The 15,318-nt window shown below is 40.7% G+C and overlaps 1 protein-coding gene across 1 annotated transcript in view; it reads left to right on the top strand.

The window, feature by feature from the left end:
* The first annotated feature begins 6,490 nt into the window (after nucleotides 1-6,490).
* The window catches only part of LOC310959909 (neuronal-specific septin-3-like), an 82,449-nt gene continuing 73,621 nt past the window's right edge, over nucleotides 6,491-15,318 (top strand). The window contains 1 exon segment of the mRNA XM_083931434.1: nucleotides 6,491-6,785. Within this exon segment, the coding sequence (XP_083787560.1) occupies nucleotides 6,764-6,785 (22 nt within the window). The 5' untranslated portion in view covers nucleotides 6,491-6,763.

The following is a 15,318-nucleotide window of genomic DNA, read 5'->3' as shown; positions in this document are numbered from 1 at the left end:
TGTCTCAACAATACATTTTTTTACAGTTTCTATGATTATTTTGTCTGTGGTTCACATTTTCACACAGCTTCAGACGCAAATATTCCAACATCAAATCGATCCAACATCCTTTTGTTACGGTGGTTTGTTTTGGAAGGCATTTTTTATAATGACCGATATGCTTTTGTTGTATTACAGCAGAATTCAGTGAATTGTTTCTGATGTTAAATATTGTAATGCTTATTTTCTCAACAAGTCAAAGTGAACGTTGAACCATACATAAGAAGCAAACCTTTTAAAAAAAACAGTACAATAATTTATGACCGCTGCCAAGTTGGGCCGAGCACATGTTCACTAATGCAAACACTGCATTTTCAAACACTGTAAATCAGGGGACAGTTTAAACAATATAAGTCAAGGCAAGTTGCATCCAAAGAGACACTGAATGAGTCAACATTAAATGTCACACAGGAAAAAGAATATATCATCTTGTGGCAGCGTGTAAGGCAAGTATTGTTTACTTGTGCGGTGCGTCTTTGTGGTCACACGCTTTTTCCTTCACCAAGCAGCAAAGATCAGCAAAAGCATAAGTGTGAAATGTGTGTTTATGCCTGTAAGTGGGGTAAAGATATAGTGGTGCGTGTCAGTGTGTGTGTGTGTGTGTGTGTGTGTGTGTGTGTGTGTGTGTGTGTGTGTGTGTGTGTGTGTGTGTTTGAAGGGGGACAATTCAACTTGTAAAAAGTCCAGCTAGAAATGGAAACTGTGCGTTTGAGGTCAATGGTAGCACAGAAACGGAAACTGAGACCCCTCTTACGAGAAAAACAACATGAGTTGACTTTTACATCAAGAAGCCAAGAGCAGCGGCACCACAAAGTCACAGTTTAAAGACTTTACGGCCAATTCTTTAACACGACAAATGTTCCATTTGTGTCACTCCAGGCAAAGTTTTCTACATGTGCAGAAAACTCGAGGTTGTGCAATTGCAGCAGTTTCCATACGTGTCATAGCTTGTAACAGGAAACACCAAATGATAAGGCACGGCACAACCTGTAAAATACTGTATAACACATTGGGAGATAATAATCTGCCACAGTTTTACATAGCCAAAAAGAGCTGTGTTTACATAACCAGAGGATATGATATTTTTTACTTTGAAGCCACATTTTTTTGACAATCTGTTTTATATTTACCTCAGTAAGAGACCTCACTATCTGGTGTGACACACAGGTGCTGTTGTTGATCAAGGCTAGGTCATAAAACAGTATTCTTTATGCTGTTGCTAAATTTGTCAGAAGCTGTTTTTTGAAACAGAAATTACAGTGGAAACTGTGACATATACTGTGTTTAGTGGTGTAGGTAGGTGTTGGGTGAAAAAAAAAGTTTTATTCAAAGAGTCTGCTTTCAAACTCTATCTGAATATTGTTTTTTACGTTCAAGTCATAATGTCAGAACTCTCGTTTATCCGTCTTTTAGCCTATAGAGGTGTTCTGGTTATAGCCTGTAGCATGAAAGGCCTAGATCAGCTGTTATGCCTCAGCCCCAGGATGTGGTTATTGTCTTACATATAATGGCATAAGTCAGTGGCCAAAAACAAAGTCAGTCTTTCCTGAAAATGTAGTAAAAATGTAGCACTGTCGCCTCACAGCAAGAAGGTCACAGGTTCGCATCCCGACCTCGGCCTTTCTGTGCGGAGTTTGCATTTTCTCCCCGTGTCTGCGTGGGTCTTCTCCGGGTTCTCCAGTTTCCTCCCACAGTCCAAAGACATGCATGTGTTAGGTTAATTGATGAGTCTAAAATCGCCCGTAGATGTGAATGGTTGTCTGTCTCTGTTTGTCTCTATGTGCCCTGTGATAGACTGGCGTCCTGTCCAGGGTGTGCCCCGCCTCACGCCCGATGTCAGCTTGGAACGGCTCCAGCACCCCCGCGACCCCGACCCCGGGATAAGTGGTTGAAGATGAATGAAAGAACATTTTTCTTACTTTATTGGTCAAGTTATTACATTACGAGGGAAAATTATTGCATTATTTGATGCTATATTTCAAAGTAAAATGTAACATTTCTACTTAATTTTTATGTAGAGCATGTATTGTGTATAACATTACTGATCATTTTTGATAGGTGTATATCAACGTTTACAGGTAGCATAGAGAAATTGTTCGGCTTTAAATAAATTCGAACTGATTGGAAATATTTTTGTGTAGCAACCGCAAATGTAAATAGGATAGTTCTGCAAGCTCAAAGGCGATGTACTCGTTATTCAGAACATTAACATAGCAGACCAAAACTATGTTTTATGTCAAGATAAAGTGGATGAAGTCACTCTCTGTTTGTTTTGTCATTTCGTGATGCTGACATGTTTGTGCATGCAGCTTTGAAAAAAAAAACATTGTTATTTCACATATTCTGGTGAGAGTTGTTTTTTCAGCATTCAAAGAAGTGCACTTTTAAGCCCAATCTACCAAAGCGTCACTTGTTTTCCCTCAAAACTCCAGCGGAGTTTTAGGATTCACCTCTTACTGACTTATTGTTGACGATGATGATATGTCTTTACAGCAGCCATTCTGAATGACCTGTCTCCTACAAAGTCTACATAACCTTGTTAGTGGAGTTGTAAGTAGCTGTGTTACAATCATTCCTCCACCACAGAGGATTTCCTGGTTGATCATATACAGACGTGCCAAAATATGCAGTTCACCCAATGTCCACTAGGGGCAGGTTTCATAATAGACGAGTAGGATTGGATCAAGTTGAGAGAACAGACCATGACTTAAAGGCTACTTCCAGTTCTTTACACAGTCTATGGTTACAATCATCAGGTGTTGCTTCATTAACACTAACACTTAATCTTTGCAGTTTGTATCAACAACATCAGGCAGTTTTCCTCTCATGATGGTTGGGGAACAGTGTGGTTTTTCTGATGTTTGGATTGTGCTGATACAGCACACGCTCTTCCTCCCTATCCTTGGATGAATCCGGGCAAAAGTGTTTCCACTGAACATAATTCTCTGACAACAAATGTTTGGGACCACAGCAATAACTGATGAGATGAGATGAAAACATGAACACAAAGGCATTATTAATGTGAACAATATAACGTTGTGATCCTGCATTGTGAGATGGAGTCATAGGGTCATGTGGTGGTCACTGTTTGATACATCTGGAACACAGAGACACTGAGCCTGAATCAGCAGTTATGAGGTATTATTATGTCCCCACAGAAGAGCCTGATGCGGTTTCTGGCTGCTGCTGGCAAACAGACGGTCATGCTGTTGTGATTCCCGGCACCAGAGGGAGACAGGGGGAGCTTTGCTACTCTGAAGAAGACATAAGCTCCCCTGAAAACATCATTTAGGAAATGCTGAGTGGTTCTAAAAAATAAATTGATAATATTCTATTTTTGCCATGCATTTCTATCTTTCCTCATCCTCATGGACCATTTGTGAAACTAAGTTATTATTGATGGATAATTAATGCATGAGGGTGATTCATCACTTATTTATTTTAATAAAGATACCAGCGTACACTCTGCAAAATTGACTTTTTTGTCCATTTGCCACATGACTAGTGAATGTTCATATCTACCAGACACATAATAGACCAGCCACTTATTTGACCAGCATTTGGCTTGTGGGTGGTACTAATTTGTGAGCTATTATTGCCGTCACCATCAAAGTGTGGTGGTGCAATCAAAAACTTCACTCACTTTAACTCAAAGAGACTTTCTTGGTCCTACTCAGTATGCGCAATGAATCACTATTATTCACTTTTCTGTTCTGCAGTCAATGTACAGATATGTCAAAAACTGTTGATCATACATTTACCTAAGTGATATTTCATAGAATACAGTACATCACTCTGAGTATACTGTGTCCTACTTTGGTAGGTAGTGGTGGCGGTGGTTTAGATACCAGTGTGGAGTTATAATTTAACCACAAACTATTTAAAGGTCTCATATTGTAAAATGTGAAAGTATCAAAACGCTGAATCCACAGAGAAATTAGCTGGGATCGGCTCCAGCCCCCCCGCGACCCCGACAGGGATAAGCGGTTGAAGATGAATGAATGAATGAATGTATGCAGAAACTGTGTCTTTAAATGAGCCGTCAGGACTTCTGTACGGTTGGGATGTCACAACTATACTATGTAAAGGTGGATTTCTTGCTGCAATGATGGTGCAGAGACTCAGGGAGCGCAGATGTAGAAGATCCAGAAACACTGACCTATCAGAGAACACTAGGCTTTTTCAGGAGGGGGTCTTAAAGAGACAGGCGCTAAAAAAAGGGAGTTTCAGACAGAGGGTGAAAACATGGATATTCAGGTATACTCTAAAAAACCCAAAAATACAAGTATGAGCCTGAAAATTAGCATAATAGGAGCTTTAAACCCTGGTTAGGATAGAAACACTTCAACAGAAGTGTGATCACTGAGAATGGTTTTTGAAATTCTTTCGTCCTTACGACTGCAAATGCATAACGGAGCTGCGTCAACCTTTTACAGTGAAAAACAAATGTGTGATTCGTCCATGCACAACACGCACATTCATCTGGAGGACTGAGATGACTCACTTGACTTTTTTGTGCTACTTCCCTTGCAAACCTACATTTTAAAGTGAGACTTTGGACTTTTCATAGGAGAATGACACACATAAATGAAAATGTAAGTCCTCAACAACTGTTCAACATACACATTCTGGCTTTAACGGGAAACACCACCTAAATTAAAGTTCCACCATGTTATTTCCATGGCCTGGTAAAGATCAATCAGTATTTTTAACATGAGCTACTCTCTGTCAAAGCCAGACACCAGAGATGTAAAGGCCTTTACAATGTTTGCACGTAAATATATTATTTCAAACTGTTTCAACTGTTTTTGTCACCAGTACTATCATGCAGAATGTCAATATTACGTAGCGATAAAGCAACACATTTTTGTGTTCACACTGTGAAACACAGGCATGAAGAATATAAAACAACACAGATGCTTTGTCGTAGCCCCATTCAAGACAGCAAACCTTACTCCTTTAAAACTTGACAAAGGCAGCCATGTACCAGATCCACCACTTCCGTTCTTACCTTTCACAATAAAAGCCCTTAACAGAGCATCATTTATTTTGATCTCGGCCTTAAGTCCCAAACTTGTGATAATGTACTAATATGTTTGGACTGTTTTAAACCATAGGAACAACATTTATGAATTTTGAAAATGGGCCTAGTTCCCCTTTAAGTTGTGTTTTAAGTGTCACGCTGCAAAACGATCACATCATTGACAATAAAAGTCTTGTGGGTGCATCTGATGACAATGCACGCTCACACTTTTGAATGACGTCACTGGAAGTCGATTTGGATGAAAGCATCAGCTGAATGTTATCTAATGGTACTGCAATGTTTTTTTTCTACGTTAAACAGCTTGCAGGTCCACCCACAGCTGCCACTGTTGACAGTGTGACAATGACATTTCTTTAAAATAAACACTGTGTCACTCATCTGCAAGTTCTAATGAAGCTACTGATAAACACGCTTTGAAAAACAGATTTTTCTTTTTTTATCAGAGGCTGATTTTAAAGGGTAGCTACCTCTGGTGACACTCATAAAAATGTGTTGTTCATTCAGTTTTTTTCAATGAGGGAAAGGATCTGTCAGTCAAATGTTTGGCAGATATGGCAGATAATCTGTTGAGCTGTTGAACACAGAGCAGAGTGATCAGAGTGCTGATGTGAGGAAGAGGACAAGACCAGGCAGCAGCCACAAGAGGTCAGCTCAGAACTGCAGCTCTTTGCAGCAGGATGTGAATTCAGGTCTTATGAACCTGAAGCAGGTTGCCACAGTTTGACATGTGGAATTAAAAAAAAAAAAAAGGTTAAAGGCTGCCTGGCACAGTTGAATAACTCAACACGTGGCCCCAACCACCACAAAGTTGTTACTAGAAACAAATTGTCCCTGCTCTCCCCCACACCAAACACACACACACACACACACGCACGCACACACACACACACACACACACACACACACACACACACACACACACACACACACACACACACACACACAGCTTTAATTCATTACACCCCACAGTAACAAAGAAACGGATGAATTAAACAATGACAATTTAAGTAGAACTATGCCAGTAACACCTGATAAATTATACCATATGCTTGGACATAAAGAGACTTGTCTTCTTTTTGTCTGTTTTTAAAGAATGATTAGCATGTTTTGTAATATATTGGATGGTAGCCATTCATATGTGAGCTTTAAATATTGCTCAACAGAAGATTTGAGGATTACTGAGCTGTCCAATTTATCAAGTTGCTGCAGAAACTTCTCCTCAAACCACAAGCCCACAACAAATATGACTTAAGCATGCCTTTATTCCACCTCTGAGCTTTTATGCGTGAAATCCCCCCCTCAAGTTACAGTGTAGGCTAAACCACTCCCGCTCCCCCTGGTCTTGGGCGTGCGTCAGGAGCGCAGGTGTGATTGTATCCATTCCCAAACAGACTGTCTGCCAAAGTGGTTCGCGGTGGAAATTAACGGGGAAGAAAAAAAAAGAAGCTCAAAAAGAAGTGAATTTACCTGCGCTCAGGTGCGTACGTTTGGAAAGCTGACCGTCCAGGAGTGGCAGTGGAAAGAAAGAGAGGCACAGAGAGAGACAGAGAGAGAGAGAGGAGCGCACAAAAAGGAACAAACGGGGGGAAAAGTTACGGATGCAAACGTCCCAGTGAGAAACCGGAGACACTCATTAACCGTTAAGCATTTCAAATTGAAAACAGCACTACATCTACAGCCATGAAGAAATATTCCTATCCAGGTAAGCGTGTTGCTCTTACATAACGCGACAATGTGTTTTCTTTTAAGATACCGTCAGCCTGATTAAAGGAAAAGGCTCTAACTTTTGAAGTGTGCGCGTGCATGGGAGTTGGACAGGGGTTGACATGATTTCAGGTAAATGTTTAATACCAGTAGGTTTGTCATCACTCCTGCCCCTCAACAGATGTGCACATTTAAAATAATCTTCTTTTTTAATTTCCCCTTTGTGAGAAAGAAAAAAAAAAGGAAGAAGGCCCACACATGATCTGTGGGTGTGGTTGTAAAAACATTTCTTCTCCAGAGGCCACCGGAGGATCTCTTATCGTAGCATTACAAACATGACATCACGACAGAAAGGTGGCACAGAGAGCTCCAAAAAGTCTTCAGATATAAAATGAGAGTTTGTTTTATGCACCTAAAGAACAGAAAACAGACGTTTTATCACCTGTGGCCTTCATGCTGCTGGAGGAAACATGGAGTGCACACAGGTTGTACTGTATTTGCAGTTGAAAAATAGTAAAATATTACAATGCCATACTGTTTACTCAAACAGTGAGACGGTTAGGTCGTTCATCTGTGTTGACTGACAGTTCATTCACTCCAAGAATGACTTGATTTATTTTACAAGCTTTATTCTGGGACTATATCTGTGGCTATTACATAGTCTCTTAACTGGGTGTTAGACAGCTTGCAGCTCATTAGAAATGTCTAGAAGACTATTTTGTGATAATACTGATTGTGCGAGTAAAGTCTAATGTCCATGACCTATGTTGCCTGGTCCCATAAGCCTATGCCTTTGCTGAATTCATTCAGCATTTGTTAGGGTTAGGGGTTACGGTTTTCGGTCAGGTCTACGGTCAGGGTTAGGGGTAGGGGTAGGGTCTACATAGGCCTATTTGCCGTGGAATTCGGCACTGATTGTGGAAAAAATAACAGATCGGGGAATATAGGAGAACACCAGACCCTCTTTTTTTAAAAAGTTCCGCTGTTCCCCTGTCACATACAAAGCAAGGAACATAGGTATGCTCCTGAAATGTTTACTCCTTTGAGGCTTGAACCATTCTGTTTGTTTGAAGGATGGACTCACTAACCATAGGGCCGCCAGAAACGCCCCACTGTATACGTCCTGACTGATACTTTTGACATCCCTCTATCTTCCTTCTTTCCTCCTTCCTTTGATTTTCTTCTCCTCCATCTCTTGAGCCTCCTTGCCCTTCCTCCCTCAACCAACTTCTCTCCCTCACTAAGCTCCTGCTCAAGTCCAGTGTACACAACCCTATCCTGCGGAATGCCGGCTTTACCGACTCATCTCTCTTCCCAGAGTCTTTGTGCGATGGAGTGTCCGACGGTTCTCCATCGAAGCCAAGTGCATGTTGGGTCATGCCGCCTCTCCTCCTCCTGTGTGTGTGTGTGATCTCCCTCTACAGTGCGACGTGTGAGGAGCTGTCACATTCTTTGTCAGAGCTTCACTCTGGGAATTGTCTAATAACAATGTGTAGTCTGATGTGTGTGTGTGTGTGTGTGTGTGTGTGTGTGTGTGTGTGTGTGTGTGTGTGTGTGTGTGTGTGTGTGTGTGTGTGTGTGTGTGTGTGTGTGTTGTGAAATGCCTGCCTCTCTAATGTGTAGGGGTGTTTAGACAAGCATCCGAGATGTGGAGGGGTGACTTTGAGAGAAGGTCGGCCTGCATGTCAGCACGTGTGTTTTGTACGCAAATGCATTCACACAAGCAGAATGATTGTGAATCTTTTTTAGAGCTCATGTATAGAAATGTGAGTACATGTCGGTTTTTTTCCTGTTGTATACATGTGTGTGTCTGCATTCACTCATGCAACCCCTCGCAGCTGCTTGTGGAGCCGATCGCCGCCTTGCACACCACTCCCTCAAGTCGTCTGGATCAATGAGTAACCTGCATGAATAACAGCCCACTCCAACACACACACACAGAGTCATTATTTTCCAAGTACACTCCTCCTGGTATGTGCTTTTATGTGCTACTCAAAACATGCACACATACACATACACACCTAATTCCACTACTTGTACCTATGTGACAAATGCCTCACTCCACGCTGCATTACAGCTTTAGCCTGTTTATACTGGAGAGTCAGCGAGGCTTTGATTCAGAGCCTAAAGCTATTGTTAGATGGTAACTTGAAAGTCAAGCTATAAACTGTGTTGAGACATATTTGCCCTGTCATCTAGCAGAGCATGCCGAGGATGGTCTAACCCTCAATTTGGCTTCCTAGAGGCCTCTGAATAATGGACTAATAAGGTACTGGAACACGTGGACTTGCACATACAGTACTCTGGTTGGTATGATCCAAAATAGTGGTGTCATAAAGCTACTGGTTTAGCCGGACACAATTTTTTCAAACTGCTTCGGGAAATGGGAAGGAAAGTGTGAGGATGCAAAACAGTTGACTCGGTTAGAGGTGTCAGACTAACAATGAATGACAACGAAAACCCCCAAAATGTGCATTTCAAAAGGTTTGATTTGATGGTTTAATCATCATATTAGTAAAACCAAACTGTAACTTCTTTTCCTTCAACATGGACCATGTTATCTTCCTAAATGTCTTCACTAACTGATTATTTGCTAAACCCCAATCATGGTTTAGCAACCGCTAACAGGCACGGCAGATCTACCAAGCTTTTGATTTCTCCAAATTTTAAAGAGGTGTGCAGGGTAAGAAAAATACTCTGTATATAAAGAGTTTGAATGTCTTAAAAACCTCAAATACAAGAGCAAACGTGTAAGGACTGGATTAAACAGAGGGTTTATCCTATGAAATGTTGGCTGACAATGTTAGCATGTCAATTAGTGGCTCTGTCCTTCTCTAAGGGTTTTGGGTTTACACTCCAACTAAACGGATTACCTGAGATACCTTCACGTTTGACAACCACATTGGTTAGTCCTCTCCCTAAAGGCCTTTTCTCTTAATGTTAAAATTTAAACATACTGTTTGAAAATCACACTTTGCCTATAGCATGCATATTTAGCACAATATCATGTATATAGCTATTAAAACCTCTTTACAGGATTCAGCTAATGTACCCTAATTGGTCAGCTAGCTAAAGTTGTTCAAATCTGTTGCCACATTTGTCATTTTAGCTAACAAAACTAGGGATGAGAATTGATATGATTTTGTTGATACCTATGCCTGTATCAATTCTGCTTATCGTTCCTGTTCAATTTCCTTTGTGGAAAAAAAGTTGGCATACAAAGGATCAACGCAACAGTATTATTATTTCTGAGTCATAACACAGAGTAGATGAATTGAGAGAATTTGTACAACTTTCTTTTATATTTATGTTTTCAGGTTTTTCAAAGACAAAACCTGCTAAGCCTGCCTGTGTGATGTTAAGGTTATTATAACGTCATGCTTTGGACCGTTTCTTCCTTTCAATCACGGCTCCTTCTTGTCAGCTGGCACTGATAAAAGGAACTGATAAACTCAGTTCTCTATTCCCATCCCTAAGACAAAATCAATAGCTACCTTTTACTGAAATCAAGGACCAGTGATAATCCAAACTACCAACAATTTTGAACATTAAATCTGCTCATTGTAAATTTATTATGAGATTATAAAGATCGACAGGTGTACCAGTGGTAACTAAGGGGGCGTTTTTAGTGACCTGTCAATTTGGCCATTTGTCTAACATGTATTTCTTTGGAGAGAGATAGGCGATGTGGTTGTTCACAAGGCTTGAATGCATGTAACTTATTCATTACTTCCACTTTGTACTACACTGTACACTATATACATTGTGTCATTGATATACTCTGGAATGTGGAGTTCCCCTGATTGCAGGAGGCCTAGAGTCGATGTCTTGTCTCTGCAGCGTATGGTCCTCCCCTCTCAGCCGTGTGGAGCCTGCTATGAAGTGTCCACTCCATTCTGTGTTTATTATCTGCAGCCAAGAATGCAGCTCTGTGATGCTGGCTGCTGCTGGTGGTGGTGCTGCTGCTGCTGGGGGTGTCAACTGATACAACAGACTGCCTGTACTGTAGGCCTGAGGCCAGGAGAGAGCCTGTAAAAAGATAATGGCAGACTCAGAGAGGCTCTGCTGGGTGGTGGAACATGTGCACTGACATATAGACTGAATGATAAAGACCATGGACATTTATATAGATATAATAGCTGTGTTTATTAAATACCTCAAACTTGTGACAAAGTGACCTTCAATTCAAGTTAATTTGATTAATATATGGACTTAATAAGAAAGATCTGACTAATCTTGAAGGAAAAAGTCCATAAGAAGAAAAGTTCAAATTGGCCTCATCTCTGCAGGCCACAGAGCCCACGCACAAGAGATAATAACTCCACTGTTTGGCAGGAGTAACCTTATCCTGTCATGACATGAATGAGTATTTTATTGCAAACACTTTAAGTGTTAGTGATTAATTACTGTTCAGAGAGCTTACTGGAGTGGAGAATTTGCAAGATAATGCATGTTAGCTGCATGCGAGCCTTGTTGTTGGCAGCACACAAACACTTTATATCACTTATAGCGAAGCAGGGACCAAGACAATCACTCTTTTTAACATTATATTTACCAGGGGAGTTAAAAGAACATTATTTGTATTGGCTGAACTGATGGTGGTGTGCGTTCATTTTCATTTTCAGTTTGATCTACTTTATTATACATGATCGTACAGAAACAGTATTTCAAAAGTGATTAGATACAGTAGAGGCAATAAACATACAGTTTAGATCACGATGACATAACATTTAGCCCGGTGCAAACACATGCATATGTACTTAAAGAACCTCTATTGATAAAATAAAAATTATAAATAAATACTTTATTGCCCAAAGTTCTTTGTACTGGGATAACTTCCAGATATATTAAATTCCCATATTGTAAAAAGTGAGATTACCATGTATTTTTTGTAAGTAAGTTGAGGTGCTGTCTAAATGCTATAGATGTATCAAACTGCCTAATCCACAGTGAAATGCACACAGTCTGTATTCAGAAACTGTGACTTTAAATGAGCCGTCAGGACTTTTGTACAGTTGTGATGTCATAACTATAATATAAATAGGTAGATGGGCTGCTATAGGGCTGTTACAGTCATTCCCCGGCTGCAGTGACAGTGCGGAGACTTCAAGAGTGCAGATGTTGAACACATGGAAACACTGACCAATCACAGACTGGGCTTTTTAAGGAGGGGGGCTTAAAGAGACAGGCGATAAAACGGAGCATTTTTGACAGACAGACAGTATGAGAATTATGATGTGTTTTGAACACTCAAACCTATAAACATGTCTGGGTAGAGCCCCAAAAAAGTAATATGAAAAAAAGTATGAACCTGAAAATTAGCATCATGTGGGAACTTTAAGCATATGCATTATGCACCCTAATATGCCTATTGCTTCAATGTTAAGATGGAATGACTTTTATTTAGTCCTCACCACTTGGGTCCTCCTGAAATCTCTTTCTTCTTATCTTTCTTAGATTTCTGAACATGCACATACACTGGCTTAGTTGTTCACCTATGACATACAGTAACTACATGTTTCCTAGGGGGAGTTTCAACACATAAAGCTCTAGGGACTATTTAACTGACTCTGTGGGTTTTAACAACCTCTCAAAAAGGAAGGCTGATTCTTATCTTCCACACCATTATTGTTTTATAGACTGCCGTGGTTTCCTGTCTAACCCTGGCTTAAACACACTTTTATATGATTGTGTTTGCATTGTTAAGAGTACTGAAAGGTGACTGTGTGTTTTTCAAAGCGGTGCTGGTTTTCATTGAGCGTGGTGAGTGAGGAATAGGTTCGTGTTGAAATTGCAGAGGTCGGAAAAGGTGTTGCCAGTTCGTACCTTTGGCGCCAGAACAACAGCTATTCAATTTCGAGGAGGGAAGTTCAGGGTCATGGCCAATGTTTTTCCTCATCTATATGTGTGACCACATGTGCGTATGAGTCTGTCGGCATGTCTTTGTGGGTGTGTTCGGTGTGGTCCTTACTCATTTAGAATGCATCCAGGTAAAGGCCTTATCTGGGCTGTAAAAACAATCTTGAAAAATGGCTGTCTAGCCATTCCGTCTTTCTTTTTTCCCTCTTTCTCTCCACCCATCCGTCCACTCCCAGCTCTTTCACAGGCAGAGTTGTGTTTGCAGCCTATCCTTAACATGTGTAATGAGGGCCATAAAAACACAATGGAAAAGATGGGTGAGCAGAGAGGCAGAGGAGGAGAAGAATTATGGATGGATTATGTTACCTTTTTGACATTGTGATATTGACTAAATAAATAATCGTGACATTTAGTTAGAGCATCTATAGTCTCCATAATATGATGTATTTCCAAGTGGAACTGAAAATGTTTATATGGATCAGATCCTTTCAATTTGATCGGATCGCTTTGCAGTTATGGTGCGATACGAGTTGTAGAGAGATAAAGAGTTAATGACCCGAGAAGGACTGTTGACCTTATGAAAAATGTGTCAACATTTTGCCAGTAGGCTACATGATTGGCCACCGCACCGTGACGTCAGGTTGTCTTCTTAAAAGGCAGATTCTGTTCCAACTTTTCGCTTCAGGACTTTTTTTTTTTGACATCCCCCGTGGTCCCCACTACCGCATCCTTAACGCACCATCCACATTCAAAGGAAAGGGAGGGCTGGCGTTTTGGCCGCACCACCTGATTTACATAACTGTGGGCAGAATGAAATAAGTTAATTTGTACAGTTATTACTTAATAAAACACCTTCGCAGTGATCAATGCATTAATCAAAAGGGAAAGGTGGAAGTAAAGTAGGACGGGAAAAAGGAGGGAAAGAAAGGTGGGAGGTAAAGATCTCTCACCTCCTGCTCAAATAAGACACGGCGTGGCCTCCTTTTGTAAACACAAAAACTCAGGTAGTCGTGTGAAAGAGACAGAGCGTGCACGTTTTGTAAATCACTCCAGTCTTCATTTGTGTGTGTGTGTTTGTGTGTGTGAAATAGCTTTTGTGTTTCAAGTACGTTAAAGTGCTGCACCCTCTGCCCTCTTGTTTACCATCTCTCGTCATCTGAGACCAATAACTAATCAGGTGACGTGTTTGTTCAGGCATAGCCGCGCACTTGACCGGTCATGTTACACACACAGACACACAAACACATTCAAGGCTTCTCCAAGCAGTGCAACTGACATCAATCAGAGGCCTATAGTCAATACACGGCAGCAATGCATTCACTCCAGTTAACAATATGACTTGCAGCACAGCTCAAAGTAGTTTTTTTTTCATTTAACATAAACACTGGTTTCATTCTTTTCATGTATCATGTGCACTTAATGACCTCCGTTGTACATAGCAGTGTCGTAGGGTAAATATGACCTCAGAAGATTACAAATCCCCTCGAGGGGGAAAAAGACATGGATCTTACTGTCAGGAGATTTTTATGAAGCCTGTTCAAGCTGTGATATGTGCTGTGTGTGTGTGTGTGTGTGTTTGTCTGGCCCCTGACAAGACTGAGCAAGTGAGTACAGCCTCAGACACACACACACACACACACACACACACACACACACACACACACACACACACACACACGTACAGTTTTGTGCCAACGGTTTAACTTTTCAGGTGTCACTCCTTCAGTTTGTGTTTAAGCTCACTGTGATTGGCTAATGCATATTTGTTCGCTTCATGTCTGTCAGTACTTTGCCCTCACTTTAAACCACACGTCGACCAGCAGTGTTGGATTATATATCACTTCAATCCAAATATCATTTTATCAACATAACTTTGTGATGTTGTTTTACGGCTTCTGTGGCACAGTACTTTGTTGCAATGGTAAACTTTGCACGGTCTGTTTGAAGCACTTTGTGTTGTAAGGGTGTGTGTGTGTGTGTGTGTGTGAGTGTGTGTGTGTGAGTGTGTGTGTGTGTGTGTGTGTGTGTGTGTGTGTGTGTGTGTGTGTGTGTGTGTGTGTGTGTGTTCACTTCGCCTCTCTCAAACTGTATTGCCAGCTAGAAGAATAAATAGGTACAGGCACGTTTTTGGCTGCAAGGCTCGAAAGACTTGGCTGGCTTTTATTTGTTCCATCCTGTTTCCATACTTAAAGCTCTTAAACACACGTAGATGTGCATACACTCGCATTACAGACTGATGGTGTTATCACACGGCTCATGGAAGATTAATGATTTGCACTGAAAGCAGGAAAAAAGGGTTGACTCTTTGACTATTGTACCTTTGACAGTCTGAACGCCCAGTTAGTGATATAAAAAGTCCAAAAAATGAGTCAATACTTCCTCTCTGAATCAACAGCGCAGCCAGAATCGGCTCAATTACTGACATTTATGCCAATTTTAAATTAATATTTTGAAGTCAGAGCTAACTTAAGAAATTTTATGATACTCCACACACTACTTTGGAAGCAACAAAAAGTATCAGCCTGACACAAATCCCTTTTGATAAGGCTGAGTTATTTTCTGCACAGTTTGTTGAAAAAAGATCTTAACTTGTTTCATAGGACTTCAGACATTCTCACCATTTTCCATAGCGGGGTATGGACTTACGTCATTAGTTTAATGTTTTGTTTGGA

Source organism: Echiichthys vipera, assembly GCF_963691815.1.
Source record: "Echiichthys vipera genome assembly, chromosome: 17".
Taxonomy (NCBI): domain Eukaryota; kingdom Metazoa; phylum Chordata; class Actinopteri; order Perciformes; family Trachinidae; genus Echiichthys; species Echiichthys vipera.
This window is presented reverse-complemented; position numbering and strand designations above follow the sequence as displayed.